General features: G+C 43.9%; 1 protein-coding gene across 3 annotated transcripts; it reads left to right on the top strand.

Moving 5' to 3' along the window:
- On the top strand, positions 1-25087 carry LOC126542810 (motile sperm domain-containing protein 2-like). Of its 3 annotated transcripts, none has more exons than XM_050189914.3 (8): positions 2-418; positions 11453-11599; positions 16737-16823; positions 19680-19834; positions 20643-20703; positions 21571-21609; positions 23363-23484; positions 24040-25087. In XM_050189914.3, exons 1-8 carry the CDS (start codon positions 304-306, stop codon positions 24097-24099), a joined length of 786 nt encoding a protein of 261 aa, XP_050045871.2. In that variant the 5' UTR covers positions 2-303; the 3' UTR covers positions 24100-25087. The 3 variants fall into 3 exon arrangements, with proteins under 3 accessions (XP_054933445.2, XP_050045871.2, XP_054933446.2); XM_055077471.2 differs by lacking the exon at positions 2-418 and adding an exon at positions 8531-9177; XM_055077470.2 differs by lacking the exon at positions 21571-21609 and having other exon boundaries at positions 1-418.
- Positions 25088-25825: the final 738 nt, after the last annotated feature.

The following is a 25825-nucleotide window of genomic DNA, read 5'->3' on the forward strand; positions in this document are numbered from 1 at the left end:
TTTACCTATGCCAATCAGAAAGGAAGGCACCTTCGAGGCCACTGCTAGCGTGCGCCATAGCTGATGGCGGAGACATTGAACGAAGCTGAGCGGACGTTCCCGGGGGGCGAGGTGACGTGTGCGAGCTGGCGCACGCGCGAACGTTCGGGAAAGAGCTGGCGCACGCGGCTTCGGCGCATCGGAAGGCGGTGTCGTAACGCTGCCTCAAGGCTTGTTGTGGACACACTAATGCACTAGACCGAAGGGGGCCGGTGCCGCGTTGGTGGATGCTCGTTATCAGTGTGTCTTTGAGCGTCGTCAGCCATGCCTTACATGTTGGACAACGACGCTTTCGGGGACCGAGAGTACTGGGACCGAGTGACGATGGAGCAGATTCAAGAGTTGCGTCTGCGGTTGCAGCAGTGGCCGGAAAGACATGGTGAGAGCAGCCGATGGCGTCATGTGTCGATAGAACTGGTTACCGAGTGAAATGTTTCCGACACCTTAAATCCACCCACGCACAATTGTTATCGGCTACGGATTAAAATACCAATAATACGAGTTCCCCGTTCAACTACGAGTTTTCTTATCACATTACCGTTCTATGATTACGTCTTAAGTATACTGAAAAATCATGGCTCTGTCATGTTCATAGCATTCGGAAATGAGCACGTTCCATAAAAAGGAGGCAGTCTCGTAGCTCAAGATGCTGTAGCTTTCTTCCTGTGTGGTATGCCCCGCGGTTCTGCATGCAGTGAGTGCTGGCGAAGTGTTCTTATCTCGGAACACTGCTAATAGAGTTAGCAATTTCCAACGGGTAGGCGAACAAGAGTATACATTAGAGGTTCAGACGAATGGACGTGCGAATGTCTAGTTGCGAGCATATGCCTCAATGTCTACATCCACACGTATTGAAAGAAAACAAAGAAAGCAGTATGCATTTTTATCATTCTATATCACATGCCCTATAACTGACATGGAAATGATTCTGAGTTCGTACAGGGTTCCTACAATTTCGGCGCGAATAATACAAAAACACGTCGAATTGTGAGAGTGTGCGCGCAGGCTTGTCAGGGACAGTGTTCCGATCTCGTTAATGCGAATCTAAGCGCCATGTTTCAATCTTCGTTTTTATATCAATATCTTCAAACCTTTGTATCGAAACCTTCAAGCTGTGAATGCAATTCGCTTTTGGCTTTTCACTTTTGCTCGTCATCACAGAGAGATGACTATACAGAATGTTATTTTTGCCAAAAGGCAAACGTAGATTAACCAGAATACACAAGCAGATATTACCTCATGTTGACAGCAGGAGAATAAATATTTGCATTTTGTAACCGTCGAGAACCAATCACTCAGAAAATTTCCTGATCACATATAGAAATGTATCGGTCACTAGTCATAAAAAAAGGAGGTGGTTTTCTTTTTCAAGTTATGTCATCTGTAATCGCTTTCAACAACCATAAAAAAAAGAAGAGTGACGTTACAGTCGCTAAGTACATGCAAGCGGGAACTTTCTATCTCAAAAATTTTCTCTAAGCTCAAGCGAAGCTGAACTCATGTAACACTGAACGCAGTAGCAGTACAGATCACGCTGTCATTTATTTACTGTCAAGAAAGCAGGAATGTTTCCATATTGATCACCATTTGCAAACATCAGTGAATTATTAGCGCGCTATTAGACAGATATAGGGAAGTACGAGCATGCGAGTTATCAAAAATCTAATTATACGCCCAAAAATATATTGACAACACTTGCACCAAGTATTGTTTCCAGCTGCTACGCTATAAAATTGTACTAAAATCGCAACGCACTGTATACTCAGCTCATTGTGCTGTAGTAGTTGCTATTGGGGCAGTTTCACACATGTATGATTGTGTTCGATACACACTTGGACGCACAACTAAGGTAGTAAATAAATTTTGCTCATGCAAATATGTCAGGTAGATAAAGAAGGCACCGACCATGATGCGTCTGACGAAGGCGTGTGTTTGTTTCGGCTTCTTATTGACGGTGTCTGACAAACACAAATAAACAAATGGCCCTTGCGCATACGAACATGACTGCCTCCAGTTTTCATTATCTTTTGAAGTTAAACTTCTACAAATGTTGAGGCAGCTGGTTACACGTCTGACAGAAATATAGATGCTTGGTATCTCGGTAATGGTATTCATTTGGTTCTGTGAGACGGCGAGAGAGAGCGAGAGTGAACTTTAATGAGCACCAGCAGTTCAGTCGGCTGGGCCTAGGCCTCCCACGATGGGACGTCGAGGTCTTGCCTCTTCACCGCTTCGTAGGCCTGCTGGGTCGCCCAGAGTTGGTCGTCGAGATGGGAGCTGCGCAGGGCGGCGTGCCATCTCGACGAGAGGGTCACGTGATTAAGGTCTGGGTGTTGATGTTTGCACTCCCATAGCATGTGGAGGAGTGTTGCTGATTGAGTTTTACAGATCTTGCACGTCTGGCTCAGGTAAATGTCGGAGTATATGGTGTGATAGCATGTGAGCGAGGGGTATGTATTGGTCTGTAACAGGCGAAGGGTGGTTGCCTGTGCTCTGTTTAACTTGCGGTGAGGGGTGGGGAAGGTTCTTCTTGCGAGGTAAAATGACTTCACAAGGTCGTTGTATCTTGTAAGGCGGATATCTTAACTTTCATAAACAATAGAAACTACGAAACCTGTGAACACCGGTTGACTTTGTCTTGCAATGCTTCTTAGTTTAAACGCCTCCGTCAGCGAATATAGCTCAACAATTAAGTGCGAAATCTGTAAAGACGCAGTTCTTTCGATCCTTTGGTTTCTGGACTTTTTTCACCCAGCGTGCACTTGCAGCGAATGCTTACCGTCGTTCAAACTGAAATAATCACGAGCTTTTGAGTGACGTGCTATACGTGTATTACCACATTGCCCTAATACTAAGGCATAGCTAAAAAAACCACGGTGGCGACGTATCTTGACATTGTACCCAATCATAGCACGTCAAAAACGATCTTGTTCTGTGCCCATTATTCTTGCCACCAATATAGTGAAACATATTCCTATGACGATAGCGGCATTGATGAAGAATTTACGTCAGCATGTGTTATACACACGAAAAGTTATACACAGAGAACAAACACTGAAGTGGAATCAGATGCAAAAAAATCTGAAAAATCAGACAATATAATAAAGATAACTAGTCGTCAGCAGGCGTGCAAGCCGGAAGAAAGGAGGCAAACTGGACAGACACTCGGCATATCGCATATACTCTATACCGAAGTCAACCCTGTGTGGGTTACGCCATCGCACATGCATACAATCGAAAAAAATAAACAATCAATGCACGAAATTTTCACCGGCAACCGATCCCTCCAGACGGCTGTTATAGGCAGGCGCGGCTCTGCTCATGCCCAACGGGCCAGCGCTGCAAACCCCGGCCGGACCACCTGCTTCTAGGCTGTAATACGGCGCAACCGTTCTCTGTGTACCAGTGCACGAGAGCCGCAGCTGGTGGAATCACCGAAATCCCAGCCCTGATGCCCCAGTAATTGCACACCCGGTCCCATAACGGCACTCAAAGCCCCAACCTGCCTCTTTGTGACTTCATATATGGTTTCGCAGATGCCTCAGTCCAGCACTTATATCAAAGCAAAAATTGCCTCGACCTCATTGCTGCGGAATGCTGCGAATGGAATTAGCTCAGTTCTCAGCTTACTTTCGTTTGTTGTTGAAAAAGCATTAGCTGGCTGGGCACTAGTGGCTGTCGCTTCATAAGATCAGGCAAAAAGTTGGTTGGCAGGTGGCAACACGAGGCCGCCAGCTCGAAGCTCTGTAGGCATAGAACAATGAGTCGTCGAATTCCACCCAAATTCGAAGTTTGGAAGGATTTAGATGGTTTTACCGCCATAAACCTCGCGAATTTCCGCAGCCTTTATTTAACGTTGTAACATGACACGCATATTCGAGAGAACTTTTGCGTCAGGGGCAATGATGGCAGCACGTTGGCGAAGAAGGTCGGAAGATTGCTCAAACCTCAGTACTTTTCTGGCTTACAGTAAAGTATATTTTTCTTAAAATAGCGTCACTTTGGATTTGAAGAATTTTGGGGCTCTACAATTTCGTCATATCACAGTGAGGTGCAGTGGTATGGCTATTTGCATTAATGAACATCATACATGTTTGTGGAGACAATCGTTCATCTTCTGCGTCTTTCAACAACGAATTTGCCATTGTAAGACGAAATAAACAAACGTGTCTGTGAATTCTCCCTCTAGCTTCTAGCGGAGCTCCAGTAATTAAGTGCCGTTGTGTTTCTGCACATCAGTGGTTACACAGTGCGCATTAGCGGAAGCTCATTGACAGACGTTCATTATATAATTTGGTGTTTAATGCCTACAGAGTCCGTCGATAAATTTTGAACGAAGTAGTTTCGAGTGTTAATTCTGCGCACGTTTCCCAAACTAAATAAAAAGCTCTTGAAGCGAAGTAAAGAAAAGAGCTAGTGAGCCTGCATGTAAAGTAAACACAAGCATGGAGTTTTTCTGTGGCTTCATTGTCAGCCTTGTGAATTATGCATCTATTCTTCGAAATCCTAGATATTTCGCAGCAGTTTTCTGAGCTACATTTAGATTTCGTACCTTTAGGCTCGTGTGATGATAGCCACGTGTAGCTACGTAAGCTAAACAAACTTCTCCAAAATTTATATACAGGGTGTTTCAGCAAACACATTCAAAAATTTTTAAAGGTTGCCTGTGGCAGATATCACAATTCTAGTTTGTGAGCTCGTCTACTCGAAGCGGCTGACACTACTTGCACAAAATAATGAAATGTAAAATCGAATAATTAACAAAGATGTGCTAATTACGTTCTTAAATAATTACGTTATGGCACATATTGCAATGTACAAATTCTGGCCATGGAGTCCGCAAGGCGGATCCACTTGCAACAAATTCTCAAGATGTCACCAGTTTCGAGACATTAATTCCCGAACTTTACGAAGAAATGCATTGGCGTTCCAGTTAATCTGTAAAACAAACGTCGTTTTATGCATGGAAGCACATAAGTAACTGGAACGCCAATGCATTTCTCCGTAATGTTTGAGTCCACCTAGTGGACTGTCCATTTCGGCCGCTGCTGATTGGCCAGGGCCACTCGTCGTCTCCGCCTCTCTCGTACAGCTGCATCTAATCAGCAGCAGCCGAAACAAAAAGTCCACTAGGTGGACTCTTAAGGAATACCGCCCCCCCCCCCCCCCCCCCCCGATTTGCCATATCTATAGCTGGCTTCAAAAAAACTTGCTCTGTAGGCCCCAATGTTTTAAACTGCCGCAGATGCTACCGCACTCCGTTGTTTTTGCCGGCGTTTTTAGCACATGTAGACACACTTGCTGAAACCTTGCCCTCGTTTAGTGGATTAGCTAAATTTACCAGCCCGTTTTCTTGGCAGGTTCAGGGCCTATGCTGTACACACAGCATATTGCCATATTTTTCAGAGGCATTTCACCAACACTGTTACAATTTCCCAGCCGTCCGCTTCCACATGCCTGCGAAGATATTCTTAAGCCATATTGCTCATATGGCTTCTGTTGAATTTACCCACATGCTCTTTCACCGTCCCAAAAGAATTGCCGGACACTGAAGCTGATGGCATCAAAAAATATCCTTCGCTTAACTTCTTCCTGCAAACGAACGCAAACGAAAGTAGGATCACATAGCATTGTTGGATTATTTGCTTCATTATTGGGAAAATAGTAAAGTGAGTAGAGTCATAAAACTTCCGCACAACTTTCTGGTGAAATACTTGAATTTACAAGTCGACACAGTGACCAGAGCGAAAGGTGGGAAACAAAGACGTTAGCTAGGAAAGCGTCCCTACACTGGGAAAGAGTGCTCAGTGAAAAGACGGATCTGGCCTGGTGTAATGTAGCAACGCTTTCCGTTTGATTCTATGTCACTCTTATCAGCCACCGTTCATTGCCAACTGATACTATTGACAACACGGTCGGAGTGTCACTCTGACCAACACTCTTTAAAGAGTTTACACCCTTTGGGTCCTATCTCGTCCCACAACAATATTCTTCATCTATCTTCCCCATATTTCCTTTCTCTAACGCTGCGAGCCCGGTTCTTCCAAGTCACGAACGGCTTGCGCGTTATCGGCGTAACACAGCGTTCTCGACAGGAAATTAGCGAGGGTTGAGTTTTCAAGAAAGGAAACAGAAGCAAGACAGATGACGATTATCGTGGTACGACAAGATGCGACCCAAAGGGTGTAAACTTTTTAAGAGCGAATGAATGAGTACGAAAAGCGCACGAAGGACAGACATCGGAAAAGGCATCGCTACAAAATCACGGCTGTGTGATGTGAGGATCCTTGTTGATTTCTTATCACCCGTGGCAGTGAGTGACCGATGCCGTCGACAACGGTTTCGTGCGAACTAATAACGAATGGTGAAAAGAACAGAAAAAAAAATCCTTACGTCATACGACCCCCGGGCTAAGGGGCCTGTGCTGAGACCACAAAAACATCTTCGCTTATAAAACTAAACATGTCGTAAGCAAGACACAAAATAACGTACAGTTGCTTGCTAGTTCTTTTTTTAATGCATGGCAATTTAGTGGAATATAGAAAGGTTGTTTCTTAGCTTTATTTCTTTCTTGCTTTTTTGAGGACGGAGTTGATTTTTTGCCCTTGGATACGTTTCATATTGGTCGCATGAGCAATAGCCAAACCCGAGTTCATAAAAAGAAAATAAGAACTTTGTATTGCGCAATTTTGTCGGCCAACAACAAAAATAAATGCCCGAGAAGGGATTTATCACCCGTGGCAGTGAGTGGCCGATGCCGTCGACAAAGGCTTCGTGCGAACTAATGACGAAGGGTAAAAAGAATAGGAAATAAAAATCATCCTTACGTCATACGCCCCCCCGTGATAAGGGGCTTGTGCACAACTCAGTCAATACACTTTGAAAAATGCCCGCAGCCCTTTCCCCTAGAGTCAAGCTTACATTCCACAGCAGCGCCACACAATAACGCGAACTACTGAATTTCTCAAGAAAGCTGACAACATTCGGGAATACGTGCACTTCAAGTAAATTCTGACGCATGAGCATATTGTGCTACACATAAGGCACAGTTGTCTCCGACATGGTTTTATGGTTTGAAAGTATCTATTACCCGAAAGTGTTTTGATGATTGATTCAGTCCGATTCGGCTCGTTAAAAACGTGCGCACTATTTAATATCGAACTTCATACCCTCAGTTACCAAATATAAAGCGCCTTCTAACGGTCCTTGTTTCTCAATGCTTCGACAACAACTTCCGGTTTGTGTGTTCTTGTGCCTAGGAATATAATGCATTTCTGCGTAAATATTTTTATTTCTTCAATTTATACGTACTTACAATTCAACACAAGATTTCAAGAAGGGTACAAAAATATGGGATATAATAAAATCAATAAAAGTCGTGCACTACAATCTAGAGTGGTATGGTGGTGATAAACTTTATTGAAAGGGGGAAGGGTAAAGGGGGACATGGCTTAGGGATTGGGCTCAAGTAAGGCCCTGGGTCTGCTTGGCCTTCTCCGCCCAGTCCACCAGTTCAAGCTGTCGGTCGACGTCCTCAGAACAGAGCCAGGCTGTCCAGAGTGGTATGAGTGTATGTATGTACTCGTGGACAACTTTTGTTGGCTATGAAGCGAGAGCTATGGGGGCAGAGCTTCTGCACATGACTGTATTCGTGCGCGATGTAGTCCGGGTGCGCTCGAAATCGGTTTCACCAACCTCGCACAACCTCTTTACTTTAGTCAAAGCACATATAATTAACTCGGCGCGAATCAGTGTTTAGTCACATCCGATATGTACCAAGTTCTGAACAGCGAGTATCTCAACCTGCGTCGGAGCTCCGAAGCAGCCGTGTGGCCGCGATTAGGACTTGGACGCGCAACCGACGCTGGCGTCCGTAAAGCCGGCGCAGCAGTCAGCTCGTACGCTCCCTCACTTGTACATCCCGATAGTAGCGATTATCGAATTCCCAGATGGCTTCGCTTGGTTTCCGTGCAGACGCTTGGAAAGCTTTTTTTTGTGTGTGCTTCAACAGTCTTTTGTTGCTAAAGCTGTTCAACAGCTTCTCAAGGGAGTTGATTGGCGGGACAGCAAGCGACGAACACTCACCAGAAGACACGGGCCTCATTTTTTCTTTGATGACTGTGCGAAACGTGCAACGGCCTCGGGTGTTTGAAAACTCGAAAGAGCAAACTAAAAATGCAATAAGATACCGATAGCCGACTGGTGAATATTGTATATCGTTTCAAATTAGGTGCTGTAAAAAACAAAAAAAGTGTTGTTTTCTATTTCTCACGTAAGAAAACGAGAGCAAAGCTTCGGGTCTACTTCCAGCAGCGGCGAAAGAGGCTGGCTTAGTTCCCGTAGCCTTCGCTTCATAGCCAAGAAAAGTTCTCCGCGAGTATAGTAAAGATCAGTGGAAACGCAGTGATGGTTAATGAATACGTGGTAGCAGGACAATATATTTTACGAGGCAGTACTAGGTAACCAACAAATTTATAAATACACAACGAAGCGATATATGAATGACAAATTTAATACTCTTTTAACACTTCGGAGTTCATACGCGCAGGCACTACAAGCGAAAGAAAAAACAAGTATTTCTTTTAAAAATTAATTCTGGTGTTCCGTGCGCGAAAGCCGCGTTCCGATTATGAGACACGTCGTAGTGTGGAAATCCAGATTCGTTTAGACCACCTCAAGTTCTTGGACGTGAACCTAAGTACACGAGCGTTCTTTCACATTTCGCTCCCACGAAATCCGACTGCCACGTGCAGGATCGAACCCGCGACTGCAAGCTCGGCAGCACTACACGATAGCCACTGGGCCACTGCGGCGGGTAAATCGTTTATCTAACACATGCTCGGTAGCAATGCCTGTTTCACATCGCGGTGTAGATGGTCTCCTCATAAAGAGCCGTAGACTTCTTCACGGGGCGTGCAATTCCCCTTCATCTGCGAGCTTGCGCTGACCTTGTTTTCGAGGAAAACAGCCGAGGCGAGGGGAACTGGAGCCGCTTCCTCGTGCAACACCGCTCGACGCGGCCAACGCCGTCCTTTGACGTCATTCGAGTGAGTTCAATCCTTGGAGCTCGCCAATCAACTGCACCGGTGGCGCCACTCTGCCAACTTGGCATTCTGCGGCGATCCTTGTCTCATGGCCGTAAGCTGCTAAATTTTCCCAGCCGGTCTTGTTTTTCTTCTTTCCTTTTTCCGCTCTGCAGTTGTGCGCATGTTTTCAGACTACTTGTGAAGTGCTAACCACTGCACAGCACGCACAAGAACGTTCTCGAGTTCTTTTTTCTTGTTCTTTCTTAAAGCCCCACGACTACGACCTTATAGCATTGTGCAAGCTATATTGTTTTCTGTTGTTTTTTAACCTAATTGCAGAAAAATGGGAAGTTACTCCGCAGCGTTTGGTCATAGTAGCCGAGCGTATTCGTGCACAATATTTCTCGGAGGCCTTCAGTATGGGTCAATTAAACTTGACAAGGACAGCTGCCCTATTTTGCGCGGATGCTTACGCGGAAGGTTTACTATCATGACCTGCAGACTAGACTTCTTTTCTTTCTCATTTTTCCCGCGCAAATGTTTGTGCAATGCGTAATAGAGGCTTTTATTGTCCGGGCCCAAAAGAAGATGGTGCAGCAATCTTCTATCGAGTTAAAAACTACATCTAAACAATGTTTCCAGCGGGAGGGCAAATTTTTTCGAACGCACGGAACGACAAAATTTCATGTTCTGTTTTTCTTGGTTCGAATAATTTTTTCCGATAAATAATGATATTAGTGATTAGAGTATTAGTGGAAGTCTGACGTCCACCACTTTTGTGAAGCTTGTCAAAAAAAAGCTATCATTTCGCCTCGAATCCTCAGCTTTTAACCGTCTGAGATATTCGTCACAGAAACGCGCGGTGAAAGACAGAAAGAGAAAAAAAAGTAGAAAATGGTAGTCACTAGCCACGGCTAGCTACCACGGCGGCTAACGCAAAAAATAGTGCGACGGGAATTAAAGTCACCCGCTGAACATATTCCGACTGTGCTGCATGAGTGCTGATCAGATCCCACGACCATGCGGAAATGCTTATGCAGCATATGCCACTGACTACGCCAACAAACACACAGGGGAGCACGTGCTGCCTCTACGGAGAGCACCAAAGGGCGCACCTAATACGCATTACCGTAACTGCGCATGGAGATCTTAATCACAATGGTCGTGCGAGTAAAACGTCGCGATGAGACTGATCATTTTAACTTTTATCCTGAATTATACATGATGTCTGCATATGTAACCAGCTGGGCTAGTTTATTTGCGAATATAGCTTTGAACGAGTGGTGGTACTGCCTCTTATTTTTTTCCCTCTCCTTCTTTTTCCTTGCTCTTGTATCATGTTTACTGTCACAGTGGCGAAAGCTGAAGCCTGATACACTCTCTTTAACCTCGATTTAAAGATGGGGTAACTGACCTAGTCAAAACAAAAGTTCCTTGGCGTTTCGAGTTTCGTACGTAACTCTTGTTGATATTTGGCACGTAATGTGAAGCCCAGTTCCCAAACACCGTGCACCCATGGTGCTGCACGGGGAGTACACACGCGCAGAATTGCACGCATTGAGTGGTGACCACACGGAACGCCTTGACGACGTATTTTCGGCCCCTGCGAACGAGAGTGTTGTACGGAATCTGAAAAGTTCAGAAGTTCTTGTTTCGACTTGGTAAATGACCCAAATTGTTCAATCACACACACACACACACACACACACACACACACACACATATGTATATATATATATTGAAATACCACGGTCGAGACGACGCTTTATTCCAAAAAGGAATAATGGCGCCGATGCAAAAACGAACACGAGCCGATGATTGATGATGACTTTGTACAGATGAAGACGAAGTCCGCATAAATGCTTACACTAATTTCCCCCGTGGACGGAAGCGGCCAGCCTGGCCGCACATTAGACAATGGAACGGAGAGGAAAGGGCTTCAGGCGAGAAACGTGCACGATCTCCGTTCCGCGGCAGCGTCGGTCAGTTGGGGCCTCAACAGGTGTAATGCGATAGTTCACCGGCGAGGTACATATATATATATATATATATATATATATATATATATATATATATATATATATATATATCGTAAGAAGCGAACAAACACTGATACCAACGACAACACAGGAGAATTTACTTGTGCTTAATAAATGAAATAAAGAAACGATGTGTGTGTGTGTGTGTGTGTGTGTGTGTGTGTGTGTGTGTGTGTGTGTGTGTGTGTGCGTGTGCGTGTGCGTGTGCGTGTGCGTGTGTGTGTGTGTGTGTGTGTGTGTGTGTGTGTGTGTTTTGCCTGACCAGACAGCGTATTCCCGTTAAGCTCTCAGATGCATCATGTTTCACCTTCTACATGTCCCTTCTCCTCCACGAATGTACGCTCACAGAACTGTGCTACCCGGATGAACTGCAGCGTGTGATGGAAGACGACGACTACTGCCGCAACATCGTGTGCCAGGTGCGCCTGAACATGCCAAGTGCACACAAGTTCGTGGCTGACATGCTGCGCTGGAGGCGTGCCATGAAGCTGCACGGTGAGTACATGCCCGCTGAACTTCAAGCACTGAGCTGAGGCTGAGCTGAATTTCGGCGCCTATCGTCGCCTCCATGGCGTCTTGCCGATCCACCATTTCACGCTGAGCGATGGCGGCGCTGCAATGGCCAATCGAAAGCTATCGCACGTATTTGCACAATCAAACGAAAGCATTGCGACATTAGATTTCTTACGATGCAACCCAGAAAAAAATCCGGCGCCACCGTCTCTGTGACTTTACAAAAATGCGCTTTGACACTATACACCAACGCGGGGTACACACTCAGGAAAATTGCACCCTAAAAAGTTGAATGACAAACTGCCTTTTATCGCCCCTACTTTCTCTCAAACTTTCGAAAATGGGTACATTCGTTAGAGGAACACTCTTAGTGCACGCTTTCATTAATTTCAGGTTGCTGAGAGGTCGTTTCTACGATGCATATACCTTGCAGAAGTTAGAGGTGCTCGGGCACTTCAACATTTAGAGCAAGTAAAAAGCCATCAGAGTTATTTCCCAGCGGTATGCGCCCAGTCATTGTTCGAGCAAAGTCATAAGTTCACAGTAGGCTATTAATCTCCATCTGTACGGATCCCAACAATTCATCTACAAGGCGTCCCCGGTGGTGAAGCGGCAAAACATTGATTTTTATTTTATTTCCTACGCTGCCTGTCGCTTTTTACCCCTGGCTTCGTTTAGGTTATTTCAGCTCGGTGTTGCTTTGCAGGTCAGCTATCAATCGTCAGCGAATCAGTCAGAACATCCTAGTTCTTCAGGCGCATGTTCTCTCTGGTGTAACATTGACAGTGGCGGAACATTATAAGCATTTAAATACTGCGCTGTTTCACGCAGTATCGGTCAGAAAAAACATTCACAGCTGCATAGGGATCAATCTACTATCGTTACGAGCACAGCATTTATTGTAAAGAAGACACGGCCAGGTGGTAAATGAAATGACACAACCACGTTGTCCTCTTCTTTTATTTATTTATTTATTTATTTATTGATACTGCAATCCCACTTTGGGGATTTTGGCAGGAGGGTACAAATGCTGAAAAGATCACACGAAAGGCAACCGACAAATACATAGATACATAAGGGTAAATAAACTAATATAAACTAAAATAGAAGGCATAAGGTAAGTACTAAGTTAGACACGATGTAAACAAGGTAAGTGAAGGCTGTTGAACTTGGGTGTTAGTGAGCTGGTTCCATTCAGTTATTGTCCGCGGAAAGAAAGAGTATTTGAAGGAGTTGTTACGTGTGCGAAACGGAGCAATTGTTAATTGGTGTCTTTGTCTAGTGGGATACCCGGATGAAAAGGTTATTACGTCTGAAGTGTCTAATTTATAGTGCCCCTTTACAATCTGATACATAAATTTTAGCCTAGATGACCGGTTTCTTTGCGTTATTTGTGGTAAGTTTGCTCTGGTTAAAAGGGCAGAAACATAAGAACGTCCAAAGCTGTTATATATGAATCACACACCCTTTTTCTGCACGCTTTCAATCTTGTTAATATTGGTCCTAGTGAAGGGGTCCCAGATTATGGCTGCATAATCTAATGATGGGAGAATAAGCGCTTTATATGCGGTCATGCGGACATCAGGAGTAGTAAATTTTAAAGCTCTTCGTAAAAAGAACAACTTACAGTTTGCATTTCTTACGACATAATCAATGTGTTTAGTCCAGTCTAAGTTACTTGTTATCCAGAGGCTCAGGTATTTGTAATGAGGTACTTCGTGAAGAACACTGCTGTTGATAGAATACACAAAGGTTAATGGTCTTCTTTTGTGAGTAACACGCTGCCTTTCACACTGCCTTACACGGCCTTACACTGCCTTACACTGCCTTTCACATCTTACCACTAGTTCCGCTTAAACTGGTTCAACTTGGTACTGATGTGTGATTGGTACACTGAAGGACAGCTAGAGGTGCTACTGCGCTCTTATGGTGCTGTACTAATCCTCGTGGCTGTGTCGGTGGTCATCGCGAATGTATTGCACTGAAGTTGTTCAGGCAACGAAGAAAAGAAGAAGTGGAGTGGTAGAGCGGTAACGCTTACGACTGGCGATATGTAGGTACACAGTTCGAATCCAGGTTGCTCAGCTTTCATTTTTCTTCGCTTCTTTTTTTCTTTTTAAATGTCTCAGAAAACATTTCGGGATTTCTTCGGTGAATGTCCGAAATATCAGAGTAGCAATAGAATAAAAGATTGCGCTGTAACAGAAAACGTGGTGGCCATTTTGGTAAAACAAGCACTGAGAGAAAGGGTGCAGTTTCAAAATATCTCACTTTCAAATGGTTCTATTAGCTCGCTTAAACACCTTTTCCTATGGGTGTAAGAAGGTGAGTCGTAGACACGAAAAAGCATCTTTAAGGGTTAAATTTTTCTTAGCGTGTATTGGGAGTTCGGATTGTCTTGAACGTGGATCGGTCACAAACATGGTTTTGGCTGCTCAAGAAAAGCGATCACGGGACGAAGCCTTAATTACAAAAGTCTTTGTTTTTCCATCATACAACTTCCACTGATGTTCTCTCACGTATAGTACGGAGAGTAAACGAAAATAGTGGGTGAAATCGGCGCACTACGAGTGACGACCTCGTCTTTTCTCAAAGTTTAGCGACCCGCCGATACCGTTCACGTTAGATACAACTGCACACCTTAGCGTGTGAACTGCTTGCGTCCCAATAGATGGAAGAGGGGCCGCCAGGCGCATCTTCGAGGCATTTACTGGCTCTCCGAGACTTTCATTACTTTCATACATTCAACAGCACTGCATCGCTACTTGTCTACCAGTGTGTCTCTTTTTATACTCTACATCTCCCAGTAAGCACTTTGACCACAATACAATAGTGAGGTTATAAACGCGGTGAACTGGACCCAATGATGCCAGGTGGTGGCATGATAAAAATACGTCACACGATCCCCGCGGTTGCCGCTTTATTGCTGTAGCAGTCTCATGGCCGCCAGAACACGCTTACTGTGCAAAATATTTTGTGAAGGGCTTTTTATTCCTCAAGGAGGAACTTTTGTGTGGGTTCATTTCTGTTTCCCATCCCGCCACAGATATGAATGTTAAGTAGCAGTGTTCAAATAGCGAAAGTTTCAATATAATCGAATACAAACAGCCTAGAAAGAGCCCCCCAATATCAAATTAAATGTCGATATTTTCTCAATTCGGAAACAACCAGAAATATGAAGACGAAAAGGTTTAATTCAGTATTTCACAAATGCATGCGATACCATTCGCAACAAGAGAAAGAGAGAGATAGATATATAAAAAGAAGGCAGGGATGTTAGCCGGTCAAGAGTCCGGTTGGCTACTCTGCCCTGGGGAAAAACGCCAGGGAAACTAAGGAGCTTATAGAAAGGGCTGCTTTGAAATATAAGGAGCATCGCGGGGAATCAACGCTACTGAAAGAAGATAACAGCACGTCGTTACCAGATGCACGTGAAATGTTCTTTTAGCTAAGGTAAAGAAGTTGGGTACCACAGAATCACACATAGTTTTAAAGCGATGAAGCATATATAGCGACACTGGTCTGACAAAAAATAAAATTATTTCGTATATGGACAGCCTAAATGCGAGCTATTTTTATAGAACGACTGCAAATTATAAAGCGCAAGCTGTACCTGCCCAGTGCATTCACACAGAAAGGGACGCCCCTGCGCAACAACCGCACCATCCCTGCACCAGAATGATTCGGAACAGTCCACAGAGCCATCTTTCTCTCTTCCTTTAGACCCCAACAAGTGTAGTTATTCCTTTTATATTAAAAGAATAAAAATGAACAAATATTTGGTAACTTCGAATAGTGATTTCTCTAATCGAATACGTATCAAGTAACAGGTATTATTCTATTCGTATTCGAAACTTGGTATATTCTCCCACTCCTCATTGTTGAGCAACTTCACTTTAGAGCTTCCCAATTCAAATACAAGTGAAATGAAGAAAAGCAATCTCAATTTAGGCCTGCCGAATCAATCTGTGGGAAGTTTTCGTTGCATTTAAACAAAACAAAAAGGAAGTTAAATTTTACGCGCTGTTCTTAGCAGATTTTCGATTTAAGCCCGCAGGCATTTACAAAAAATTTCTAGAATAATGAAAGTTCGAGAAACTTACGAAATAAGTTTACAACTCCTTGAGAAAGAGAAAATAAATATCAAAATTTCGTAAGCGGACATGTAAAGCGAAGAAAACCGACATAATTACACAACGCTTTCAGGTACGTCGCTACTTTTGAATAGAGTATTTACAAAAGTGACTAGAAAGTTACGTGAAGTCCTTATAACTTTCTAGTCATTTTGTTTCAATGAAATGCAAGAGCTTGCTGCAATGCCGCATAATGCACGCGAAGGGTGAGGTTCTCTTTTTCGTTCTTTCTTTTTATTCTTTTGTTTTTATTCTTTTTTGAAGGTGAAGAAGCGACCAGAGCCAATTGTCTTAAATTGCTAGTTCGCGTTGCCACGAGAAGGTTTGTGCTTGAAAGTTGAAAATCTGAGCAGAGTGACATAGCACTCAGTGGACCCTCGCACTATCACAAGTGCTAACTTAAACCTAAAGCAAGGCGGGCCTGGTCTTTAATGCAAAGCAGTTTCTTTTCTTTTCACTGGCTGCTTTCTTTTTAATCTGCACTATCTGAATCAGCCCACGAAAAATGCCTGATAAGAAAACTAGGCTGTTGACTCGTACAAGAATATTTCTCATTAAAGAGCCGAAGATGGGTTGTATGGCGTCTGTCACAGAGAAGCCCTCGACTAAAAGCCTCAACTTTCTAAACAAAGCGTATTCGATTTCTTTCTGTTGATTACAGGCTTTCTTGGAAAACATACTTGCATGCATTCACAAGCAAGGATGAGCTTGCTGTGAGTGAGTGAGTGAGTGAGTGAGTGAGTGAGTGAGTGAGTGAGTGAGTGAGTGAGTGAGTGAGTGAGTGAGTGAGTGAGTGAGTGAGTGAGTGAGTGAGTGAGTGAGTGAGTGAGTGAGTGAGTGAGTGAGTGAGTGAGTGAGTGAGTGAGTGAGTGAGTGAGTGAGTGAGTGAGTGAGTGAGTGAGTGCGCGTGCGTGCGTGCGTGTGTGTGTGAGTGGGGTTTAATGCCATGGAGTAATTAACGCGTTGCGTACATACTTCAACCGCAGAGCTTCGAGAGGAGATCCTACCAAAGGCAGTTCTCGAGCGGTGCATCGTCTACCCTCACGGAAAAGACACGGCAGGGTCCCACGTCCGTGAGTTTTCTTCTTAGCCGCAGTCTATGGTTAGGTTATACACGATTACGTCCCAAACAAGCCAGATCCTATTTCCGGCGATTTGCGTTACACCGGCGAGTGGAAGGAAGCACACGGCGAAGCATAACTTTCCCTCTCCCTCAATGCGCTAGCGTTTAGACGCACTGCTTGAGGGGATCCCCCGTCTCAAGCTACCCTCTCCTGTCGCATTACTGCGATTCGCCATCCTAGCACATTACCGCGGTTTACATGAATGCGATGCGTTAGAAACGCGATGGAATGCTCCACTTCATTCGTTGCATTCACGTAAGCGCCACTTGACTGCAGGTTGACTGCAGGTTGACTTCAGCGTTTCTTAAGGGTGAAATGATAGTTTCTGAGTGACCCCTCCTCTATGTACTACAAAACTGTCTTTCCTTTCTACACTTAGCTCGTCGATTAAATTAAGAAATTAGTCACAGCTGCTTAAAGGTCAACTGCAACAAAATTTCTCTTTTGCTAAATTCGTTATGTGTGGGTACTATATCAATTGGAGCAATCTTGGCAAAGCTGCAGGGCTGGCAATTCTCTATTTATCTGATGCCTTTAAATAGCACCTAAGCAGACGACGCCGGCAGCAGATGCTAAGAAAATATGACTTAAATCCCAGAACGTGGCCTTCGAGATTTTCAGACTGCCACGAGTGCTCGGAGGTCGTGGTCAGGTGCTGCGGTGTTTCTCAACGTTTTGTGTTCCGCGACAAGGCGACATTATATGTGCTTCTCTCATTTCTTTTTTTTTATTTTTGCACAAACGTACCTTGTATTGCGAGCTTTTCGGGACACACGCACTCATATTTCAAACTAACATGTTTGCAGGGAGGCTACAACATATATTCACTGTCTGAGACTTCGCGTTTTACGCGGTTCGACAAATTGTTGCGATTCGCCTTTGAAGCTAAATTGTTTATGGTAACCTATGGTGGGGATGGGAAGAGAAAATCGCGAATAATTAGTCACAGAATTCGATAGATTGACACTGCAGTTTACAGAGTTTGGTTTGTCTTCTGTAGCAACCATCGGAACGCAATACCACAATACACATTCCACGTTAACGGCCGTCGCCTAAACTACAAACACGTCACCCGACTTTCCTATTTTACGCACTTTCTCGAAAACGAAAATGTGTACAATGGGAAGCTTTGTCTGGTCCTTTGTGCATGGTGACAGTTTCGTGTGCGTAAGGCACCAATGGCTCCGTTTCTGTACTTGCGCGTAGGGAGTGTTTTTATATTCTATACCGTAAGCCTTGAGCTGAATAGACGTAACGACCACCGAAAGCGGAGTTTTCAGCAACACGTTGAACACGCCCTGCCATTTTCAGCGCGCAGTCTTGGCTGGTGCGTTACGACGGCTTCTCGAGGCAAGCTCCATTATTGTAAACGAGTGCTTTATGGCCACCGGCATCGCAGGCCTTGTGTTGCACGCATAAAGGAAAACGATGCAGCTTCCCTCAGTCACTCGTGAGTAGGAATGAAAGAGGCAACGAAGCGGGTGTCACGTAACCGCTGCTCCCTCGCTTCAGGGCACACTTCTATCAGAGCACGAGTATGTCTACCACCCACGCGGTGCGCGTGCCTTAAGAATGGAATATTCTATTTTCTTTTTTGCAAAATTCCTACCTGCATAGACGTGTAAGGAACAAGCAACTGCACGAGCAAAATAAGCAACCACATTTTAGAGCGCGAAAATTGCTGCCATCAGATGTTCCAGTCTCTGAATTCAGCCCGTAGTAAAACGCCTTGTGGACTTTTTGCCAACAGTAACTTGGAAAACAGCAGTGACAAATCAGTAATTGCAGTTTTTGACCAGACATCTGTTTTCTCCTATCGTAACAATAACTACCTACGCGGTAGTAGCATCACACCATAATTTCATAAGATAATATAACACATTGCATTTTTTTGATGTTCGCATCTCCGAAAGAATTAAACGACAAAAGAAAGGTGAAATGCAACACGAAGTGCTGTGGCGTGTTCATCCTGCGGTACAAACGTCGGAGATGATGTACCAGCACGCCGAAATTTCAACCATTAAAAAAAAAATTATTTAAGGGGTTTTACCTGCCAAAACCACTAATTGATTATGAGGCACGCCGTAGTTCGGGACTCCGGAAATTTGGACCACCGGGGTTTTTTTAACATGCACCTAAACCTATGTGCACGGGTGCTTTCGCCCCCATCGAAATGCGTCCCCCATGGCTGGGATTCGATCCCACGACCTCGTGCTTAGCAGCCCAACACCACAGCCACCAAGCAACCACGGCGGGTCATTTCAACCATTCTGAAGTTACGAATACTCAAATGTTCTTTTTGTTAAGGTTATGTATACCACCAATTAGGCGAACAAACGGATAACAAAACAACATCAGCAATATTAAAAACACCTAATTGTCTTCCTAGTGCTGGTAGAAAACAGAACTTCGCAGCTTTACGAAATCAGTGAATGGGACAAGAAACCGGCAGACGCAGTCAAGAAACGCTGCGACACGGCCCAAAGAGGCTTTTGAATTCATTTATTTTATTTATTGATACTGTCAACGTCATCGCGCCTGCCGCGGGATGGAAAATAACATTGCTGACAAATAAAAGGCATTTCAATTACACGAGCAGCCCGGCCTTGCATATGAGCCAAGCACATGCATGCAGCAGAACGCAAAGTAGCCGATACTGACTAAAACTACGGTGCGATGCATGGCGTCGAGCCAACTCCAAAAATTCTGCGAAAGATGTGAAATGAAATAAAACATTATAAAATACGCTCCTGTGAGATACCCAATAGAAAGTTTGCTACATAACATCTTTCACCTATTTTTCAGTGGTCCTTCGTAACAAGAATTACATCAAGGGACTGGCAGACCGTGACGGCGTAAAAAGAGTCTTCATTTTCTTCATCGAGAAACTCTTCAATGAGTGTGGCGCCAAAAAGATCACTGTTTTGATGGACTGTAGCGACATTGGAGTATCGAACATCGTATGTATAGCCTCATACCGGTGGCTGGTATGGGAGAACGCAGGGAAGGAATTTCGCTTGCGTAGGCTAGACGGGGAAAGTGGGGAGAGTGTCCCTTTTGGCATTGGCGCTCGCCTTCTGAAATCACGAGTCCGCGGCACTGAAATATTTCTATCTAGGCTATTAATGAACCAATTTGAAAAATTATTGCGGTAGAACGCTCCCTAAAGGACACGTAACAACTTGCACCGTATAACCAAAATTTTCTATGTGGCCTGGTGAGGGGTGCTTTAAAAATTTGACCTACTTGTCAAACTATCACATTGAACGCGCACGTCTTATTTCTGAAGCCTTTCACACCCATAATAGTGGCGACACATGTGTACGCCTCGCCTCAATTTCACTCCTTCCGAAGGAGATAGCTTTCGTATCTCATTGATTACAATGTATTACCCTTGCGCATGCTGAATTTATATTCTTTCTGTTTTTGTTCTGTTCCTCGCGACAGTGGTAGAGTATAGATACTCTGACTGACATAATAAAAACACTTGGTTGTTGGTCAGCACTGCGGTCTGTGTCCTTCTCTTCGTCCTGTCGTTTAGCGCTGTTTTCTGCTCGTAATCAGGAACCAGCCAGCCCAAACACGTACCTTTCGAGGTCCCGAAGACGTGAAACTGGTGGCAATTAAATCTTCTATTCGGTGTTCATCTGCGTTAAAACTTACCAGGCGTCTAGAGTTCCGTAGCAGTGCAACGTTTGTGAAAACTGAAAACATGTGCATCACGACCTGCGTTTTTACTTCATTCTCCTTGTTGTTTGTCTTCTGCAGGATGTAGACCTTCTCAAGTTCGTAGTGGATGTCTTCATCTCAAAGTACCCGATAGGACTCGGTAAACAACCTTCTTTCACCTGAACCTATCTACTCGGTTGCCTGTTTACGAAGCTCCGATGGAACAAATAGAAACTTGGAAAAGCGAGTTCCTTATGGCCCTGACGAAGGCGAACACACATGACAAGACTGATAATGGCGGAGGCTCGGGCCCTTTCATGAATGCGATCTTCGATGGGGACAGAACGCACCGAGTGCAGATAGTTTCGTGTGCGCTGTGTTTTCGCCGCTTAGTTCGCGTTGAAGCGAGAGGCAGCGCGAAGGTCGATTCGCTCGCTGCTGCTGCCACGCTTCCTAACCCCAGCGTTTTGACAGCGAGTGTGCGCGGTCATCGAGGAAAATGTGTTCGCGTTTGCTTGAGCATGCGTAACACCATGCATGCTAATTTAGTAAGCGAATGTTTAAAAGTTTATACGGCCGATAAAACTATTGTCCTTGTTTCGTATAGTTGTCTAATAGGCAGGTAACAGGCGCGTTGGGAATGTCACCAAGCGACTAATCATTCACCGATAAATGCGCATTTCCTACACAATACTGAGGGTGCAAAAAAAAAATATCGCACTAGGACTTTTCTTAAGGACAGATGTTAGCCAGTCATGATGTTAGACATGTTTTAACGAAGGCGGCTGGCCAATGGCAAAAAGTACTTCGAACGAAAACCGTTGTGAATTCGCCCTCAGATGCACAACTGGCGGGAAAAGAGAATGAACAATAATACTCCATCCACCATTTTTTTCTGGAAAATAAATGCAACACCTGAAAGAAAATGACAATCGCGCCATACATTAACTGAACTAAGAAGTGACACAGCCATGCAGCCAAGTCTGCCCGGGGATAAACATAATCCGTATAATTCTTGCTTTTCCAGGAAACGCACTAATATACAACATGCCATGGTTGTTTAACGGTAAGTTTGTTGCTGACTTAGTGCTTCGAAGCATGTTTTCTTGAATATTTTGCTTTACGCCGAACATAATGATTATGATACGGAGTGTTCGTAAAGTGATTTACTTCGCATACAAAATCGATAAGTGTGCTTAAATAGGTGCGAACGCTTGGCTGATAACAGTATAGCCATGTAGTTCCAGTACGTACAGACATAGTAGCTAATTTTCATATTTTAACACTATCGCAAATTGATGCTTTAACTGCACATGCAACTCCGTTCTTTCTTCAAATACAGTGCGGCGCCTGTTTGTTTATTTATATTTATTTTTACATACTGCAGCCACATTTAGTGCTTTGGCAGGAGTAGGGAACTATACAGTCGTGCAGCATGCAAACAGTAGAAATATAAACAGCACTACAGAGAAAAATATAAACAAAAAGAAAGGATGAGCAACACTCAAGTTCGAGCTAGAAATTGCCCAACAAAAGAATACGAATGGCTTCAAACAGAAAGTTGCAATATTCGACAGTTAGAAGGAAGAAAATGAAAGGTTAGATTTAGATTTAACGCATAAACTGGTACAAGTTGCCATTATAATGACGGTAGATGATCCTGATAAACAATACAATATCCGATTACATATGACCTTAAATATTCCAGCGTTCTTACTACCCCGTTGAAGTGGGTGTCCTCCCGTCTACCTCCCGATTGTCGTATTAATAGCGCTCGAGTTAATTTTAGTCTAAGCAGTCTTTCATTTCTCACAGCTTCTGTAACATTATAAAGCGGGAAAGAGCTGTGGGGCTCAGACCTGAAGCACGTCGACTTCACTTTGGTGCTGTGCCACTCGAGAATGGTTTGCAGGTACTTGGAGCAGACAGTGAACCATGGTTGCTTATGGGTACATACTTTTCTACACAGGAAACGCTTTTTTCATCTGCCAGTTTGATTTTTTTTTTGTCTAGATTAGAAGTAAAGAAAATGAATTAGGCCTCCTTTTGGCCAGTGTTGCTGAATATATTACCGCAATACCTAAGCTGGAGCTCGTATTACTTGATGAGAAGTCGGATCCCCGCTGTTCGTAATTCACTGGTATGAACGGCCGCTATTTCGTAGGCACCTTGGTTCTCGTATTGCTTGCTCTAATTAAAGTAAAGGCGTAGAAGGTCACCCGTGAAAAACCGTTTTCATTTCTTCACGTTAACAGATTTGGTATTTCAGCCTCTAGCTTTAACAAAGCTGCATGATATTAGACACATCTTATATACCAGCAATGAATGGGATCAACGCTTACCGTTGCCCGAGCGGCCATCCGCTATTCATACCGTACTACGCATGGGCTTCTACAGGGAGTTTTATTTTGGGTTAAGTGCAAGGAGTTTCAGTTTGGATTGAGTCTAGATGTGCTTTCAATATTAAAATGACAGGTCTATTAGCCGCATGCGATAACTGATAGCCGATCCTGACATTGAAGCAGTAGAAACTCCACTTCCTGAAGGTGGACAAAAAAAGGAAATGGCTGGTTACTGTCGCAGACAGTTCAGTGTCACTAAACAAGGTGCATACCTTTATTTTGAGAACAAAGTGCCAACTGACAACAGACGAAGCGAAGCAGATAGAACCGATCGATTTGCTTGCCTGCTTCACTTAGTCTTTTGTCTGTTGACACTTTGCTCTCAAGATGAATGTATACCAAACACGTATTTTAAAGGTGCATGCGAACAGCGTACGTACTAAATTCTTATCGTCGCTTTAATTCGTATCTGTGCAGCTATCCTGAGAATGATCAAGAGTTTACTTCCCTATGGTGCCGAGAGGCTGAAGACGGTCAACAACGACGATGTTCAGCAGTATATCGACGCCAAGTATCTTCCCGTCCGTATGGGTGGAACGGTGAGAACGACTTGCTCACTGACGACGAAACGAGGAACTCAAAGATTTACAACTTTACGCGAAACAAAAGAATGGCGTGCCTCCCAATCAGATCGTGCTTTCGCGCTTAAAATCCCAGAACTTTTAAATGAAATACCTTTTTTAACGCACGCCCGCCATTATAAATCCATTGGGACGTTTGTTCGTCAGTTGAACTACTCGCTATAGTTTATTGTCTAAAAAGAGAATATGCTGTGTACGCCTTTGGCATCTCATCCTTCTGTGAACGAACGTGCATGTAGGAAATTGAGACAACCAAGAGACGTAACTAACCTTATCTGGAAGACACAGAAAAAGAAAAAAATAAGCCCTTCATGGTTGTCGACACATCCCTGCCTGATGCGTAGGTAAAAAAAAAAAAACACACACACACCGCATGCTTAGGGAGGAAAGGCTTGTGCGTTTTTACTGCTCCATGAAAATGAACTGATTTAGCTTAAATAACTACAAATACAATTGTTCCAGTTTCAGCTCATGGATTTATATTATCTTCATCCGTCTCTCGGCTTCATCTAGGACACCTACGAATACAGCTACGTCCCAGGAAGACCTCTTGGAGATCGCGCCCACTACTAGTCACAAGTTGCTCACAAACGCATCGTAACGACTACCAACTACTGGAAGAGTGCGATTAGTGTGCCCAAAAGAGTTGAGGAAAGACACTTCCTAATATTCCCCATTATGTACTTCATCAGCCTCTGCAAGACAGCTGCATCAACTCATCGAGTAACAACAAAGGCGGCGTGTTGTGTGATCATTGAGAACATGAAAACGCCGACGTTGATGACTTGGACTAATTTGGTGAGCGCCCTACAGAGTTGCCTTGCTTCTGTGGCGAGAGTCAGTTGTCGTGTCCCCTTCTCTACTAGGAGGGAATCGCGTCGACGGGTGTAAAAACTTCATGTTACTGTCAAGAGATTTCCTGCAGTTGCTGACCAAATAAAGAATATAGCACAGTGGTGAAGCTATTTTCCTGTATGTAGTATGGTTTACGAAAGGGAAATTGTCATCCACGCAACTGTAACACGAAGCTACAATGAAAAACCAGGCGTGATTCTTAGACAGAAAGCTTCGCAGTGAAGGAAAATGTCGTCCTGGTCCAGTGATCAAACCAGAGAACAGCGACTTCCCGCAGAATTTATTTCCTACATTCAGTGTCCCTGCGCTTCGAGTTGTCGATCAATTCGCCCTAGCACTGCGATCTGCTAGCCTCTTGGTTAGATCAGACGGTAGAGAGACCGCTCCAAAAAGTCACTGGTCTCGGGGTCGATCCCATGACCAGGACGAACTCTTCCTCAACTGCGAACCTTTCTTTGTGGGAAAACCTGTGCGGGTTTCCTTCGTGCTTCATTTGGGTGGATGAGAATTTTCCATCTGGTATGAACGTTCCTCCAATTTGCGGGCTCCCGCAGAACTTATTTGTACGCATGTAATATGGCATTGTGAAATGTCCTATCGTTATGTTTATTAGTTGTAGTTTGTATAGTGCGTGTACACAAGGATTTTTTCCCTCGATATATTGTTTGAAGTCATGCAAAAGCAAATAAAAGCGGACATAAAAATATCTGCTTCACCTATTTTATTCTTTCTGAAAAGAATGAGTGTGCGTTTTCCGGCTAAAGTCATTTTCATAGAAAAATAAATGCTACAGTGAACTAAAATAGGTAGAATCAATAAAAGTGTGCCAAATCAGTTCGGTAACTGCAATTAAACGCGGCTCTGTGACGAACTTGGGTATGCCTCAACTGGCAGACAGTATTCTACGGCATGACGTCGGTTATTCCAGGAGGGGAACATTTACACATCAACACCTTTGTTATAAGTGCCCTGTGGCTTACGGAAACATTTCCAGTTTTTCACCTAATTTTTTTTTATTCCGCGACTGTTAAGTAGTGGAGGACAAATTTAACTGGTACACCAATGTATTTCGTCACACATATTGTGTGAACGGGGGTCCCAAATTGGTGCAAACCTTACAATTTCTCCTAAGAGGGACCTCTCGTGCAGCACACGCTTTGAAAACTCATAAGTTCCACTTCGTAAATCGTTATACATGTACTAAGGTGATTAGATTTTTTTTATTTAGCACATAATCACATAATGCCAACTCTACGGAGTTCCGAGTACAGTAAACAAGTATCGACAAAAGTTTGACTATTTCGATGTCACAGAACAGAAAGGTTGCACAATGTCAGAATTCTACATTTAGTAAACCATTATTCGTTATTATTGTCCTAGGAAACAAAGAATAAAAAGAAATACTTGAGCGTGTCAGTTCTGGAGAGGTAACGTAACAGGAAAT

Source organism: Dermacentor andersoni, chromosome 2 (genome assembly GCF_023375885.2).
Source record: "Dermacentor andersoni chromosome 2, qqDerAnde1_hic_scaffold, whole genome shotgun sequence".
NCBI lineage: Eukaryota > Metazoa > Arthropoda > Arachnida > Ixodida > Ixodidae > Dermacentor > Dermacentor andersoni.